This window comes from Bufo bufo, chromosome 6 (assembly GCF_905171765.1).
Source record: "Bufo bufo chromosome 6, aBufBuf1.1, whole genome shotgun sequence".
NCBI classification, from domain to species: domain Eukaryota; kingdom Metazoa; phylum Chordata; class Amphibia; order Anura; family Bufonidae; genus Bufo; species Bufo bufo.
Genome location: NC_053394.1, coordinates 290,167,317 through 290,185,836, shown reverse-complemented (window position 1 = coordinate 290,185,836; position 18,520 = coordinate 290,167,317). Strand labels below are relative to the sequence as shown.

General features: G+C 42.8%; 1 protein-coding gene across 2 annotated transcripts in view; it reads right to left on the bottom strand.

Moving 5' to 3' along the window:
* The window catches only part of MPP2 (membrane palmitoylated protein 2), a 44,097-nt gene extending 26,358 nt beyond the window's left edge, over positions 1–17,739 (bottom strand). The window contains exons 1-2 of one of the 2 annotated variants that reach the window (XM_040437677.1): positions 17,624–17,739; positions 5,213–5,315 (exon numbers count right to left, since the gene is read on the bottom strand). In XM_040437677.1, coding sequence (XP_040293611.1) covers positions 5,213–5,249 — 37 coding nt within the window. In that variant the 5' untranslated portion in view covers positions 5,250–5,315; positions 17,624–17,739. The remainder of the gene's footprint in view (positions 1–5,212; positions 5,316–17,623) is intronic. The other variant, XM_040437676.1, reaches the window with a different exon arrangement.
* Positions 17,740–18,520: the final 781 nt, after the last annotated feature.

The window sequence follows — 18,520 nt, the reverse complement described above, 5'->3', positions numbered from 1 at the left end:
GTTACATAGGGTGAGGTTTTATGGAGTAATAGGAGGAGATATAGGTAGAGGTTATATGGAGTAATAGGAGATATAGGGAAAGGTTATATGGAGTAATAGGAGGAGATATAGGGAGAGGTTATATGGAGTAAGTGGAGGAGATATAAGGAGAGGTTATATGTAGTAATAGAAGGAGATATAGAAAGAGGTTATATGGAGTAATAGGAGGTAGGGAGAGGTTATATTGAGTAATAGGAGGAGATATAGGGAGATGTTATATGGAGTAATAGGAGGAGATATAGGGAGAGGTTATATGGAGTAATAGGAGTAGATATAGGTGGATGTTATATGGAGTAATAGGAGTAGATATAGGAGAGGTTATATGGAGTAATAGGAGGAGATATAGGAATTGTTATATGGAGCAATGGGAGAAGTTAAAAAAGAGGTAGTGGTAATAAGAAGAGATGTGGAGAGTAGTAGGAGATGTGGTTATCTCTCCATTCTGCTTTGTTTTCCACTATGTTCCATTTCTCAGAGGTGTAACCTCCACCTATCCGGTGTATATGCCATAAATACCTTAGATGAGAAACTTCATTTAAGGGTACATTCACACGACCGTATAATTTTATCCGCATTTTGCAGAATAGATGCAGATCCATTCATTCCTATGGGTGAATAAAATTTCCAGTCCACAAAATATGAAGCCTGTACTACTATTGCCCGCACAGATCGGTCCGCAGTCTCATTCAAGTCAATGGATCCGCAAATTGCGGATGACATACGGAATTGTTTACCGTATGTCATTCTTTTTTGCGGATCCATTTACGTATTATTGAAGTCCTCAGGGTACTTTCACACTTGCGTTGTTGGATTCTGGCAGGCAGTTCCATCAATCTGTATGCAAATGGATACCATTTGTAGACGGATCCGGATGCGGATCCGTCTCACAAATGCATTGCAATACCGGATCCGTCTCTCCGGTTGTCATCAGGAAAAATGGATCAGGTATTTATCTTTTTCACAAAACCGGATCCGTTTTTCCGAAACACTTGGGGCTGGATTCGGCATTCCTGCAAGTGTTCCGGAATTTTTCTCCGTTCAAAAACCGTACAGTGACTGAACTGAAGACATCCTAATGCATACTGAATGGATTGCTCTCCATTCAGAATGCATTAAGATAAAACTGATCAGTTTTTTTCCGGTATTGAGCCCCTAGAACGGAACTCAAAACCGGAAAAGTTTAACGCAAGTGTGAAAGTACCCTTAATAATTTTTTTCTCTCTCTCTTTTTTTCCTTCTCAGAATGTACATGTAATGTATCCAGTGCTGGCGGTCACACTTGCTCAGGGGTGGACAGGGAACTTAAAATAGCCCTGAAAAAAACCCTAAAAGTTGCCCCATATTGTAGGCGCGTCCAAATTGACAGAAGGCGGGGCAACACAAATACGTGGGGTCAGCAATACCATAACACAAAATAATATCCAATCAGAACTATATACCACAGGGCAGCACAATAGTCTGCCCCAAAATCTTTCCCTCTTTTGTGGCCATCTATAGCTGCCATTTTCTGTCTTTCTCCAGTTATCTCTAATTAAGATATGGAGCATGGGGCTTAGACAGTGAGATTTGGGTCACACCTGTTGAATTCAGGAGGGTATGTGCTGTGCTGGCCGGATAATTGAGTGTCGGCAGCAGAGAGGAGGGCTTTGGTGGCCCCCCTGGGTAAGTGACCCATTGGGAAACTTCCCTGTAAGGTCTATGGTCAGCCCGCCCCTGCACAGTGAGACTGTCTGTATCCCTTTATACATGGGCAGCGGAGTGATTCCTGCTATGGTTCAGGCTGGTCAATGTGCACTAGAAGCCACATTAGGTAGAAGTCAAAAGAACACCAAGGAGTGACATACAGGAGCACTATTTGTTCTCTGTAAATATTCAGTCGTGGGACAACCAGAAAAATTTAAAATAATTGGGAGCAACTATTTTTACAGCCTTTATGGAAATATAATCAATTGTAAAATATGGAAATTCGAACCTGAGTTTTTCTAACATTTCTAATCCTAAAAAAAAATCTGAATTTAGTTTGATTTGATTCAAAATAATATGTAGAAAGGAATACTGGCTTAGTTGCCCATAGCAACCAATCAGATTCCACCTTTCATTTTCTAAAGGAGCTCTGAAAAATGAAAGGTGAAATCTGATTGGTTGCTATGGGCAACTAAGCCAGTTTTCCTGTAAGCTAGTTTTGATAAATCTCCCCATGAGACTTTTCCAGGCAATCTTCTTTTGATTTGGGTAGTATATATTCAGACTTGATTGAAATCACATGGGCGAATTGGTTCAGAATCAAATTTTTTAAGTTCACTCATCTCTAATTAGTGACACAATTTGATTTAGTAAATGGTCATATAAATCCTTCAGCATACAGTATATCTGACACTGATTATAATTTTTTTTTTTATTGAGGCTGTGATCAGGCCACCATGTCCCTGTCAGAATCTCTTGCCAATTTGAATACTGTAGCTGGCCAGCTAAGAACTGTTCTAGGTTGCTAACATAGCTTATATGTTTATACAACTAGACCTGCCAATAACCTTAATACAGTTCCTATGTTTGTGTGTTAAAGACAAAAGCAAAGTTATTTACAGTAACTTCATGTATATGTCATAAAAACTGTTACGGTATATATACAGGGAGTGCAGAATTATTAGGCAAGTTGTATTTTTGAGGATTAATTTTATTATTGAACAACAACCATGTTCTCAATGAACCCAAAAAACTCATTAATATCAAAGCTGAATATTTTTGGAAGTAGTTTTTAGTTTGTTTTTAGTTTTAGCTATTTTAGGGGAATATCTGTGTGTGCAGGTGACTATTACTGTGCATAATTATTAGGCAACTTAACAAAAAACAAATATATACCCATTTCAATTATTTATTTTTACCAGTGAAACCAATATAACATCTCAACATTCACAAATATACATTTCTGACATTCAAAAACAAAACAAAAACAAATCAGTGACCAATATAGCCACCTTTCTTTGCAAGGACACTCAAAAGCCTGCCATCCATGGATTCTGTCAGTGTTTTGATCTGTTCACCATCAACATTGCGTGCAGCAGCAACCACAGCCTTCCAGACACTGTTCAGAGAGGTGTACTGTTTTCCCTCCTTGTAAATCTCACATTTGATGATGGACCACAGGTTCTCAATGGGGTTCAGATCAGGTGAAAAAGGAGGCCATGTCATTAGATTTTCTTCTTTTATACCCTTTCTTGCCAGCCACGCTGTGGAGTACTTGGACGCGTGTGATGGAGCATTGTCCTGCATGAAAATCATGTTTTTCTTGAAGGATGCAGACTTCTTCCTGTACCACTGCTTGAAGAAGGTGTCTTCCAGAAACTGGCAGTAGGACTGGGAGTTGAGCTTGACTCCATCCTCAACCCGAAAAGGCCCCACAAGCTCATCTTTGATGATACCAGCCCAAACCAGTACTCCACCTCCACCTTGCTGGCGTCTGAGTCGGACTGGAGCTCTCTGCCCTTTACCAATCCAGCCACGGGCCCATCCATCTGGCCCATCAAGACTCACTCTCATTTCATCAGTCCATAAAACCTTAGAAAAATCAGTCTTGAGATATTTCTTGACGTTTCAGCTTGTGTGTCTTGTTCAGTGGTGGTCGTCTTTCAGCCTTTCTTACCTTGGCCATGTCTCTGAGTATTGCACACCTTGTGCTTTTGGGCACTCCTGTGATGTTGCAGCTCTGAAATATGGCCAAACTGGTGGCAAGTGGCATCTTGGCAGCTGCACGCTTGACTTTTCTCAGTTCATGGGCAGTTATTTTGCGCCTTGGTTTTTCCACACGCTTCTTGCGACCCTGTTGACTATTTTGAATGAAACGCTTGATTGTTCGATGATCACGCTTCAGAAGCTTTGCAATTTTAAGAGTGCTGCATCCCTCTGCAAGATATCTCACTATTTTTGACTTTTCTGAGCCTGTCAAGTCCTTCTTTTGACCCATTTTGCCAAAGGAAAGGAAGTTGCCTAATAATTATGCACACCTAATATAGGGTGTTGATGTCATTAGACCACACCCCTTCTCATTACAGAGATGCACATCACCTAATATGCTTAATTGGTAGTAGGCTTTCGAGCCTATACAGCTTGGAGTAAGACAACATGCATAAAGAGGATGATGTGGTCAAAATACTCATTTGCCTAATAATTCTGCACGCAGTGTATATTGTGTTCACAGAAGCAGAAAAGATAATATGCCTTAAGATTCATTATAAGAATGTGAGGTAAGTTCAATGACACAGCAGACAACAGAAAGCATAAACTGTTGTTGCTAAGCAGGAGTCTTGCCCAATCCTAGCCAGCCTCACACAGCCCAACAGTTTTAACCAAGCACAGCCAGCCTCACACACAGCTTGTGTGGGAAATTCCCGTAGCAGGAGCTGCTAGAATCATGAGACCAGAGGAGAGAAGCTGAACAGACATTCACTCCACTAAGAGCTGTGTTTTATGGAAGCAAAAAGGACAAAATAGGTATTTAAAACAGTTATATAATGTTCCTACTGTAAATATAGTGATTAGAACTGTATACTGACCCAGTTATATGTGTGTTTACTTACAGTTCCACCAATTGCAAACTACAAAGTTGACAATCCAAATTCAAATTCCATATTGCAATCCAAATTGCATACAACCATATCAGATCATACTCAACCAATCTGCAAATAGTTACTGCATGCTAACTGCATACTGCAATTTACGACCAAATTCAGCAAGTGAACTATTAGACCTCAGATATACCTCTCAGAGAGATCATAAAGTGCTTAAATAACTTAAAATGAAAGTACAGATACTCAAAAGAGAAATATATCCACCATTTTAGGTTGAATGACAAGATTGAACAGTTGAACCACCATCTTATACATACTGCCATTTTGTGATACCTTTTTAACACGTGTTCTGTACATGGACTATCTGCTGCAGAGGCGGCAGTGTTATATGAAGAAAAGTTGAAGTTAATAAAGAAGTTATTTCAAGCATTTGGTGTGCTCTTTAAGCCTACTGTTTCCATAGAACGGCGCTAGAGGAATTACACAGTAATAGACAGTCTGGTTAAACTAAAAAGTCAGAGATATCAAAATTCTTCTAATGCCACAGTGCAAAAGGCACTTCATAGTGCTGCGCCTGCCACAAATAACTATTTGTGTCTGTAACTTACCAGAGTCAGAGTTGATGGATGGGACAGCGACAGGCATTGAGACCTCAATAGATATTGAAGACAAGGGCCAGACTATATCTTGGGAGAATATCACAGGAGACTCCTAGGAGTAAAGAAAATATTTGACATATTTATTAAGACATTTATTACTTTAGATTGGATAACAATGTAGTGGCAGCTGGGTCCACGGAATATTATGGGGCTGAGAATTAAAGAGGTTTCCTGAATAGCAAAAAGAAAAAGTGAACAAAAGAACACATTCCCCTATCCCAGGACTTATGTAGTGGCCACTAAATATCCCATGAAGCCTTGCACACCAGCTCTCCTCTGCAGTGCCTCATGGACTACCTCTTAGTACGCCCAATCCTTTTGTTCTCCCAGGAGAGAAGCTTCTGTCAGAGGTAGGAAGCAAAAACAAGCATGTATGTGTATGGGGGAGTTGGGAGAGATAGCTGAATATGTGTTCGGCCAACAGGTACCTTTAAAGGGTTTGTAGAGAACAAGGCAACCCTCATCCATAGACTGTGGTATTACAGCTCAAACCTCTTCTAATGCATTTAGCTAAGGTGCATTATAATACATGGCCTGGAGGAACTGTGAACATCTGTGTATTACACAGACAGCCCATGACTTTATAATGATTGTTTGGGTGGCAGCTATTCTACCCAACTCCCATCAGCTAGAGATTTTATGCCACTTAGATATGTTCCTGGTTGGTTTTTTGAGTTGGGATTCCCACCAAAGCCTTAACATGAAGAGGTCCAAATTTTCAGTAATGAGCCAGAACATACATTTCTGTTTCCACCTAAATTTTAATCCACCTCATAGGCCATTGTATCAAATAAAATAATGGCTTTTGGAATATCATGGAAGTCTCTGATCAAAGCCAACGGGATTATGTCATCTACTGGGCATTTGTTTGTTCTTGGAATATCACAGAGTGATCTAGATATACCACACAATAAGCCTTAAATGTTGAATATATGGGACCCTGACCTCTGGGACTCCTACCGATTGGGATGACAGGGGTCTAGAGACACCTGTTCTACGATACAGGGTGTTTGGTGGTATCCACAGAAATGCTGGTAGTTTAGCTGGCTTTAGTTGGAATGTCCCAATAAGGGATGTTTAAGCCAAACAGCTCCTGACATGTCTGTTTTAATAAATATGTGAATTTATTGCCCCTGGAAATACATGAATAATCTGACAACATGTCATTAGGGAGTATCCCTGCAGCCTGACCCTGTCTGCTGTGGACACTATAAGATTATGTAATGGCAAACCCCATTGATAATAGTCATGCTAACAATCAGCTGCCCTTTATTCATACAGTTCCAGAGCGAATAACAGAGGAATGGAGAGGTCTAAAACAAAAATTGCTCCAGAATTCTGATTTCATGGAGAAAGCAGATGCAGCACCCCAGAATAGGGTTACTGTAAAAGGGCTAACTGTAATGTTGCATTGCTAATTGAAATGTTCTAATTTATTGTAATTGTATACCCAACAGTATTGTATGGATAAGTCAGGGGTAGCACCTTTACTCCACCCCTTTTAGTTGCTTGAAGATGGACCAGATGTTTATATTAACTTCAGCCAGGGAATAACATTTATAAGAACTTCAGCTGCATGCTTAGGTTCTGCAGAAAGACTTTAGAAAGACAGAGAGATGGAGTACCACAACCCCTATCATTGCTGCTATCCATGCATTGCTATTAGGGAGGAACTTTAGTAAAGAGAGACTTATTTATTTACTACAACTGGTTTGGTCACTCACTGCACCATATGTCGGCTACTGTACCTACAACTTCCTACCTTGCACCCAGAACAACACTTAACATCAAGCGCACCCCAACTACCACCAAGCAGGAACTCCAAAATCATGGTGTACTCTGAGGAAAGAAAAGGTTGCACCCTCCTGTCAATGCATGACCCTAGGGGGTATCAGTGTGAGGACAGCCACTATGATACGTGTGCACAACTATTATTTTCATAGCCACTACCACTCCACCCTTCAGTCACTCCTCCTGGGCATGCTACTTCAAGACTTGTTGTCTGTCACCAATTAATGCACAAAAGGGTCTGCCCACAGGGTCAGGTTTCCGGATATAGTTTTGGAAACCAAAATCAGGAAAGGATCATAAAAGGTAAGAAAGTATAAAGGACAGATACAACTCTTTTTATAATTAATTCCTAGTTATGGCTTTCAAAACTGCATCAGGAAACTTGACCTCCAGGTGTGTCACTAGGCTTGGGCCTCCGGAGATTTTTTCCAGGGCCCCCGAAATGTGTGGATGCCAACTATACAACTGTATTGCCGTCCTCAGGATGCGACACTTAAGCCGATAAACTGTCAACTCAGGCTGCGTGCTGGAAGAGGATTGTAGCCTGCATCACAAACGAGTTAGGTGAGTACCGTATTTTTCACTTTATAAGACACACCGGATTATATGACGTACCACGTTTTTTTTAGGAGGAAAACCAGAAAAAAGATTTTTCATCAGACCTCAAATCAGACCACCCAATCTTCATCAGATCTCAGATCAGACCCCCATATCAGTCCCCCAGATCACACCTCAAATCGAACCCTCATATAAGACAAAAAAATAATTACATGAACTAACCTTCCAGACGGCGCTGCCACTTTGCACATCCAGCTGTTCTTCCTGCATTCTCTGCTCCCTGATTTTTCCAGGTCTGTGTTGCACTGTGACCTGACTGCAAACAGCGTCAGGTCATAATTTGGGTTGAGCGAACCTGAACTGTAAAGTTTGGGTTCGTACCGAATTTTACGGTGTTCGGCACCCTAACCCGAACATTTCAGTAAAAGTTTGGGTTCGGTGTTCGGGTAATATTAATATACCATCGGATCGGAGTTTTCTCCAATCCGATGGTATATTTTAACTTGAAGCGTCCCCATCACCATGGGAACGCTTCTATGTTAGAATATACCATCGGATTTGAGTTAGATCGTGAACACTCAGATATGACAGTATATTGTAACACAGAGGCGTTCCCATAGTGATGGGGACGCTTCAAGTTAGAATATACTGAGAACTGTGGACATAACGGCCCCCTGCTGCCTGGCAGCACCTGATCTCCTACAGGGGGCTGTGAGCCACACCTGAGGGGTTAATTGTGCGGCTCACAGCCCCCTGTAAGAGATCATGTGCTGCCAGGCAGCAGGGGGCCAGACCCCCCTCCCTCCTCAGTATTAAAATCATTGGTGGCCAGTGCGGCCCCCCTCCCTCCCCAGTATTAAAATCATTGGTGGCCAGTGCGGCCCCCCCATTAAAATCATTGGTGGCTAGTGCGGCCGCTCCACCCCCTATTAAAATCATTGGTGGTTAGTGCGGCCCACCCACCCCCTATTAAAATCATTGGTGTCCAGTGCGGCCTCCCCTTCCCCCCCTAATTAAAATCATTGGTTAACAACCCCCCTCCCCCCCATCATTGGTGGCAGCGGAGCGGCAGTTCCGATCGGAGTGCCAGTTTAATCGCTGGGGCTCCGATCGGTTACTATGGCAGCCAGGACGCTACTGCAGTCCTGGCTGCCATGGTTACTTAGCACTTTCAGCAGCATTATACTTACATGCGCTGTCTGTGGGCGGCCGGCGCTCCTCCTACTGGTAAGTGAAAGGTCTGTGCTGCGCATTGCTTATAGCACAGACCTGTCACTTACCAGTAGGAGGAGCGCCCGGCCGGCCACAGACAGCGCAAGTAAGTATAATGCTGCTAAAAGTGCTAAGTAACCATGGCAGCCAGGACTGCAGTAGTGTCCTGGCTTCCATGGTAACCGATCGGAGCCCCATCGATTAAACTGGGACTCCGATCGGAACTGCCGCTCCGCTGCCACCAATGATGGGGGGGAGGGGGGTTGTTAACCTGTGGCCACTGCCACCAATGATTTTAATTAGGGGTGGGGGGGGAGAGGGGAGGCCACACTGGACACCAATTATTTTAATAGGGGGGGCCGCACTGACCACCAATGATTTTAATAGGGGCGGTGGGGGGGCCGCACTGGCCACCAATGATTTTAATACTGGGGAGGGAGGGAGGGATCTGGCCCCCTGCTGCCTGGTAGCACCTGATCTCTTACAGGGGGCTGTGATCCGCACAATTAACCCCTCAGGTGCGGCACCTGAGGGGTTAATTGTGCGGATCACAGCCCCTTGTAAGAGATCGGGTGCTGCCAGGCAGCAGGGGGCAGTTATGTACACAGTTCTTAGTATATTCTAACTTGAAGCGTCCCCATTACCATGTGAACGCCTCTGTGTTAGAATATACTGTCGGATCTGAGTTTTCGTGAAAACTCAGATCTGAAAAAGCTAATACTATTATTTTCCTTTATAACCATGTTCTTAAGGCGGTCGTCCCTAGGTGAGTGTTGGGTTTACCGCGACTAATGCGTTGACAGCAAAGGCTGCAGATGGCAACACTATTGTCAGCAGCTGACACGTCAAAAAAAGCCCACCCTGCGTAGCCATGTGGCGACATCTTGGGAGCGCCAGATGTGACCGTGCGTGGTGTATAGCTCGCTCCAGATACATTTGCAGTCTGCTTTTTGTCTCCTGTGCAATGCGAATTTTGCCTGCTTCTCCTCCTTCTCCTTACTATCTGCTGCTCTGTCTCTCCCTCTGAACTCCCCTCCTCTTTTATGGGCACCCACGTGACATCCATCGACACGCCATCATCGTCACCTTTACCACCACTGACATTAGAGATCTTGCAGTAGACAGCAACAGCGGGGACCACCCTCCTTGGGCTGACCTGGGTACTGTCGTCAGACCGCTGAGTGGCGGCCGTTGCTACCTCCTCTTCCTCATCTGATGCCAAGAATAGCTGCGCATCGGTAAGGTCTGGGAATGGATGGGAAAATAATTCCTCTCACTCGAGTGGAGGGGCTATGGTGGTGGTGGTGTCTTTGGTGGTGCACACAGCAGAGAGTGAGGAGGGTGCTGATACAGAGGATGAGGAGGGTGCAGAAACGAAAGGCTGAGTGAGCCACTTAGCCAACTCTGGTGCTTCCTTTGACATAATCGCACTTACCTTCTCAAACTTCCCACTTAGGCTCCGGCCTGGTGCACCTGCCCTACCCCTACCACCCCTGCGGATTTGCCTGCCTCTTCCTCTGCCTGTCAATTTCAAAATTACCCTGTGACAAAGTCTCTATAGAAGAGCAGTATTTGTGGAAGTAGGTATATCGCAGGCCTCAATCAATATTTTGTAGAAGCCGGTATATCAATTTACCTCTATCAGTATTTTGCGGAAACAGGTATATAGAACCCAATAATGAGTATTTGCTGGAAGCTGGTAAATAAAACCCCTTAATCAATAAATGGTGGAAGCCGGTGTATCGCAGGCCTCAATCAATATTTGGTGGAAGCCAGCATATCAATACCCTCTATCAGTATTTTGTGGAAACAGGTATATAGAACCCAATAATGAGTATTTGCTGGAAGCTGGTAAATCAAATCCCTTAATCAGTATTTTTGGGAAGCTGGTGTATCGCAGGCCTCAATAAATATTTGATGGAAGCTGGTATATCAATACCATGTATCAGTATTTTATGGATAAAGGTATATAGAACCCAATAATGAGTATTTGCTGGAAGCCGGTAAATCAAACCCCTTAATCAATATTTGGTGGAAGACGGTATATCAATCCCTTCTATCAGTATTTTGTGGAAACAGGTATAAAGAACCTCTTATTGAGTATTTGCTAGAAGCCGGTATATCAAATCCCTTAATCAATATTTGGTGGAAGCTGGTGTATCACAGGCCTCAATCAATATTTGGTGGAAGCCGGTATATCAATGCCCTCTATTAGTATTTTGTGGAAACAGGTATATAGAACCCCTTAATGAGTATTTGCTGGAAGCTGGTAAATCAAACCCCTTAATATTTGGTGGAAGCTGGTGTATCGAAAGCCTCAACCTCAATCAATATTTTGTGGAAGCCGGTATATCAATCACCTCTTTCAGTATTTTGTGGAAACAGGTATATAGAACCCAATAATGAGTATTTGCTGGAAGCTGGTAAATCAAACCCCTTAATCAATATTTGGTGGAAGCCGTTGTATCGCAGGCCTCAATCAATATTTGGTGGAAGCCGGTATATCAATACCCTGTATCAGTATTTTGTGGAAACAGTTATATAGAACCCAATAATGAGTATTTGTTGGAAGCTGGTATATCAAACCCCTTAATCAATATTTGGTGGAAGCTGGTGTATCGCAGGCCTCAATCTATAATTGTTGGAAGCTGGTGTATCACACCCCTCAATCAATATTTTGTGGAAGCCGGTGTATCACACCCCACAATCAGTATTTTGTGGAAGCATGTATATCGCACCTATTAATCTGTTTTTTGGGGGGCAACAGGTATATCGCGCAAGTTGCAATAAGTTATTTGAATAGCGTTTGTCCCTCTATATAGCTGCGGTATCTCAGCAGAACCGCACACAACTACTGCACAATACAAATGCACTATAATATAATTTCTATGTTAGAAAGTATATTATAGGTATATCACACCCCTCTATCAGTATTTTTGGGGGGCAACAGGTATATAACACCTGTTTCAATTACTTATTCCAATAGTGTTTGACCCTCTATCTAGCTGCGGTATCTCAGCAGAACTGCACACAACTGCTGCACAATACAAATGCACTATAATATACTGTACTTTCTATGTTAGAAGGTATATTATAGGTATATCACACCCCTCAATCAGATTTTTTTGGGGGGGCAAACAGGTATATAACACCAGTTGCAATTAGTTATTCCAATAGCGTTTGTCCCTCTATCTAGCTGCGGTATCTCAGCAGAACCGCACACAACTGCTGCACAATACAAATCCACTATAATATACTTTCTATGTTAGAAGGTATATTATCGGTATATCACACCCATCTATCAGTTTTTTTGGGGGGGGCAACAGTTATATCACACCTGTTGCAATTACTTATTCCAATAGCGTTTGTCCCTCTATCTAGCTGCAGTATCGCAGCAGAATGGCACACAACTGCTGCACAATACAAATGCACTATAATATACTTTCTATGTTAGAAGGTATATTATAGGTATATCACACCCCTCAGTATGTCACACCTATTGATAGCACACCTATACCAGTTCTTAAAAGGACTTTTGTGGCCCTATTAGGTAGCATTTGGTGTCACTAACAGTCTGTCCCTGCTCCACACAGCAACCACTCCCTACACTGGCAAAAAACAGAATGTAAAAGGGCTGCCAGATCGGGTTTATTTATAGGATAGGGGGTGTGTCCATGTGCTGAAACGTCGCAATTGGCTGTCCTGTCCCACCTGATGGATGTGTCATGGGTCAAAGTTCGGTGCTATGCAAAAAAATATGGCGCGTGCGAATATCGACATATGCTCGCATGTTCGGCAAATCGCGAACGAGCAAAGTTCTCCGCGAAACAACCGCTGGGCGAACCGCGAACTGAGGAGGGATATAAGACACAAGCCCTAGAATTAAAAGAACGCCTCCTAGATAGAGGATACCCCAATGAGGCCCTTGATACAGCTATGAGGAAAGCGGGGGAGTTCTCCCAACGAGACTTGTTAGTGGCAAAAAAGAAGAGGGAGCAGAAGTGATGATCAAAAGAGGTTTGCGTTCTCTTCTAAGTATAGCCCTATGACAGGTACCATACGGAGGGCGATATACAATAGATGGGACATCCTAAAAAACGATAGCAGTCTAATGGAGTACACGAAGAATAAACCATTAGTGACATTCAGATGGAGAAATACCATAAAGCAGGGATGGCCAACCAGAAGCTCTCCAGCTGTTGCAAAACTACAACTCCCAGCATGCCTAGACTACCTACAACTATCAGCCTACAGCAGGGCATGGTGGGAGTTGTAGTTTTACAACAGCTGGAGAGCCGCAGGTTGACCATACCTGCCATAAAGGATAGATTGGTGAGAAGCCGATATGTAGAAGAAAGAAACAGTAATTGGCTGCAAGACAGGAGACCTAAGGGCAATTTTAGGTGTGAGAACTGCACTTTTTGTAAGTATAATTCCCAGAGCAAGTTCCTTAATTTTGGGGGGATTTATCACAAGGTAACTAGTTTGATAACATGTAGGAGCACCTATGTGGTGTATCTGGTGAGGTGCCAGTGCGGCCATTTCTATATAGGAAAGACAATAAGGTGACGCTTTAGTTTATGCCGTCATAAATTAAGCGCATTCTCTCAAGGTCTTGAGAAAACGCTGGTCTTCATAACTTTCCCCCATAGTGCTGTTCTTTATGCCGCATGCAGACGTCCGTGTCAGTTTTGGATCAGTGGTAACACGGACCGTGTTCAATCCGTGTTTTCTCCCGTGACAGATCCGTGGGTCCGTTTTTTGCTGTCCGTGTTGCATCCGTGTTTCACTGACACTGAACAGCTGAATTTTTTTTTTCAAAGCATCTCTTCCTAATGATCTGTGAAACACGGATGCAACACGGATGGCATCCGTGTTGCATCCGTGGTTTTCACGAACCCATAAACTATAATGGACGTGATGGATCCGTGAACACGAACAAAATAGAGCATGCATTCGTGCTAAAAACACTGACCCACAGACCGTGCTAAAATACTGATGTCTGAATACACACATTTAGGCCTCTTTCATACGGCGTGTGCACCCCATGGTCATGCTGCGGCCCGCAAAATGCGGGCCGCAATGCACGAGCACAGTCCGTGGGGCCGCCGCAGCGGATCGCAGACCCATTCACTTGAATGGGTCCGCGATCCGGCCGTTCCGCAAAAAGATAGAACATGTCCTATCTTTTTGCGGAACGGCTGGATCGCGGACCCATTTAAGTGAATGGGTCCGCTATCCACTGCGGCTGCCCCACGGACTGTGCTCGTGCATTGCACTGCACTGTGCTCGTGCATTGCACTCCATAGTGCTTCCGTAGGGTTCCATTCCGTGCTTCTGTTCCGCACCATTCCGCATCTCCGGATTTGCAGACCTATTGAAGTGAATGGGTCCGCATCCGTGATGCGGAATGCCCACGGAACGGCACCCGTGTATTGCGGATCCGCAAATGTGGTCCGCAATACGGCAACGGGGCACACGCCGTGTGAAAGAGGCCATTTTTTCCACTGCTTCATTTGCTAAAAGTTGTTCCTTTAGGGGGTAGAGTCCTGACCAAATTTTCACCCCCAGTAGAAGAGGAGATAATCCCAACTAAGACTGGGCCCCCTCTTGCCCTGGGCCCCATGGCAGTCGCATAGTTTGCCGCTATGGTAGTTACGCCCCTGCGCATGGGGTATACAGTTGATCATCTACTTGCAGTATATGTTTAAGATATTTTACCACGTGTCATTGTTTGAAGTTAATCAGAACGCTAAAGAATTACGAAAATGAACAAGTTCAAACAACAGTCCATAAATGATCACAGGCAAAAACCGCACCTTAAAAGCATGAGGTAATCGTATGTAGTCAGCCGCATGCATTCCCTAACTGCAGTATGATCACAACATGACTGTGCCATGTCGTCGTACCCTTACATACTAAAAATACAGGCGCAAACATCCACTACATACATACACACTCACATCAGACAAATACACACTCACATATGTCTATATAGGCTTGTACACTAACCTATACACTTACATATGCATGTTCATTGCATGCAGACACACAATTGTTACACACATGTGCACACACATTACATACAGGCATGTGCACATAGAGACTTGCTACATGCAGTTATATATACAGTATATATATATATATATATATATATATATATAGATATATACAGTACAGACCAAAAGTTTGGACACACCTTCTCATTCAAAGAGTTTTCTTTATTTTCATGACTATGAAAATGGTAGATTCACACTGAAGGCATCAAAACTATGAATTAACACATGTGGAATTATATACATAACAAACAAGTGTGAAACAACTGAAAATATGTCATATTCTAGGTTCTTCAAAGTAGCCACCTTTTGCTTTGATTACTGCTTTGCACACTCTTGGCATTCTCTTGATGAGCTTCAAGAGGTAGTCCCCTGAAATGGTCTTCCAACAGTCTTGAAGGAGTTCCCAGAGATGCTTAGAACTTGTTGGCCCTTTTGCCTTCACTCTGCGGTCCAGCTCACCCCAAACCATCTCGATTGGGTTCAGGTCCGGTGACTGTGGAGGCCAGGTCATCTGGCGCAGCACCCCATCACTCTCCTTCATGGTCAAATAGCCCTTACTTTCAAAGTTTTCCCAATTTTTCGGCTGACTGACTGACCTTCATTTCTTAAAGTAATGATGGCCACTCGTTTTTCTTTACTTAGCTGCTTTTTTCTTGCCATAATACAAATTCTAACAGTCTATTCAGTAGGACTATCAGCTGTGTATCCACCTGACTTCTCCTCAACGCAACTGATGGTCCCAACCCCATTTATAAGGCAAGAAATCCCACTTATTAAACCTGACAGGGCACACCTGTGAAGTGAAAACCATTTCAGGGGACTACCTCTTGAAGCTCATCAATATAATGCCAAGAGTGTGCAAAGCAATCAAAGCAAAAGGTGGCTACTTTGAAGAACCTAGAATATGACATATTTTCAGTTGTTTCACACTTGTTTGTTATGTATATAATTCCACATGTGTTAATTCATAGTTTTGATGCCTTCAGTGTGAATCTACAATTTCCATAGACATGAAAATAAAGAAAACTCTTTGAATGAGAAGGTGTGTCCAAACTTTTGGTCTGTACTGTATATATATATATATATATATATATATATATATAAATATATTGTGGGGACTCGCTCTGGTAGTTGGGATAAGCGAGTGCAGTACAGAGGCAAAGTACAAGTTCGTAATTCAAATGTCCATGTTTAATCACACATAAGGTCAAACAAAAAACACTCTTTGCATGGTTGGTGTTTGTTCACACCGAGTAGAAAGTTCATGCATAACAAAAAACATCACCTTGTAGGCGGTTCTGCCTCCAGCAGTCTAAATGCAGACTTTAGGTGGCCTGCTCTCCCAACACACGGGTCTCAGCTTTTCAGCCCAGCACAGGGCTCAGATGACAACACACAGGGCGTTCTCTGCTGCTGAGCCCAGCTGCCTTTTTAAGGATAGCCAGGTGCTGTCAAAACCCAGCCTGGAACGTGGGGAGTAGTCACCCACCCAGGACTTTGACTACTCCCAATAAGAGCCATCCCGGATCAGCTATTTACAGCCATACTAAATAGCAAAAGTGTCAATAAGCATTAGTTGTCGCTGACACATGAAAATACCGGCTCTTACTTCACCGAGGCCAGGAACCTCGGTGACACATACCTACCACCAATGACGACCCCTTGTACCTTCCTACAATATATATATTAAGAATACATTAGGGTGACCATATTTTGGTTTTCAAAAAGGGGGACATTTCTACATTTCTATAGTGTGCAAGCATGGCCACTGCTGCTGGATTGCAGGGTGGTCATAACCATAGAAACGAGAAATGTATAATGTAATGGAAAAATTAATCCAGCCAGCAAAGGAAACAATATGGACAATCACAATACATTAGTAAGTGCCTTGTATTAACTTTCTTGACATAATTAATGCTATTTGCTGAAGTGAGACGACCCCCTTTAACAGTTCTTCCTGGGCTGGGCTCAGGCAGAACTGGAGGGGGGGGGGGGGGCTGCTTTAGCTGCTAATATCTCCTGATTGGTAGCAGCTAGAAGCCTGATCTTGTTTGAAAGCTGGCATTCCAGGCTTTCATATAAGACCAAAATGACAGCATTGGCCCAAGATAAGCAGGAGATATCACTGATTATACAGTATATAGAAATGTGGCATTATCATCATTGTAGTGGCCCACATAATAAAGTTATGTTATTTTTACCACACAATCAACACCGTAAATAAATTCCACAAAATAATGTTAAAATTTCAGTTTTTCTTTCTCCCTAAAAATAAAAGTTATTTACTTCACTATATATACCCCAAAATGGTTCCTAAAAAACGCAGAACTCATCCCACAAAATAAAAAAAAGAATTTAGAAGAAAAAAGTAAACACAAAGGGGGAAAATATTATTGGTCCTTAAGGCTAAAATTTATTATGTCACTAAGGGGTTAAAATGCAATTGTGTCCCCTGAGTGTACTGCGGACACATATTAAAAATTTACAATAGAAAAGTGACATTTTTCAGAGGGTTTTTTCAATTTTAATGTTACTGTTAGGAGGTTAATATGCACATACGCACACACACATATCAATAAGCTCACATGCATACATACAGTCACACAGACACATACACACATAAACATACAAATGCCTATATACACATACATACTGTACACAGATATAAATAGATAAACACACATGTAAAAATCAAGATATAGACTACAACCACACACATGAATATGTAAATGTCACTCACATGTACTCTACCCACCTCCCCTTGATAAAGATGTCAGAATACAGAGGTTTGGGGTTTCTAGGTTGTGATCTCTCTTTGGTATATGTCCTATCACCCAGATGTAGCTCAGCTTGGAATCGGCTGGTTCTTAAAAGGGTAATGCCAAGAACAGTGAAAACCAATGCAAAGGGGGGCTTGAAGGGGTACTGCAACATACAACAGAGGAACAATTGACATGATAATTATCAAATGGTTTACGGAGATGGCTGACTGTTGCAGAGGTTAATCTGATGATATTGTAATTACTTTACGCTCTTTCATTCCCATGTATTCGGCAAACAATGACATTGCTGCTCTGTGCACTCTTAGGGTCTATTCACACGTCCACAATTTCGTTCCGCAAAATAATTGCGGACCCATTCATTTCTATGGGGCCGCACGATGTGTGGCCCGGATCCGGAAATGCGGATCCGCACTTCCGGGTCCGCTATTCCAATCCCGAAAAAAAATAGAACATGTCCTATTCTTGTCGGCAATTGCGGACAAGAATAGGCATTTTCTATTAAGTGCCGGCAATGTGCAGAACTCACATCACCGATGTCCGTGTTTTGCGGATCCACGGATCCGTGGATCCGCAAAACACACATGGGCGTGCGAATGGACCCTTAAAGGGACTGGCAATTTGGAAAATATGAATATCTGTCCTTTTTTATTTCTCTTGTTCTATCATTAATACCAAGTTAATTTTTTAGTTATCTTTTACTAGGAAAGATGGACAACAACTAGCCAAGATGGCTGCCATTACAGCTTCCGCAGGGGTTGTAGATTTTGGTTTGAGTCAACTGACTTACAGGATTCCATGGACTCTGCATACATTGTAGCAAATTCCCAACTGTGAGAAGTATTACTTCTGTGCAG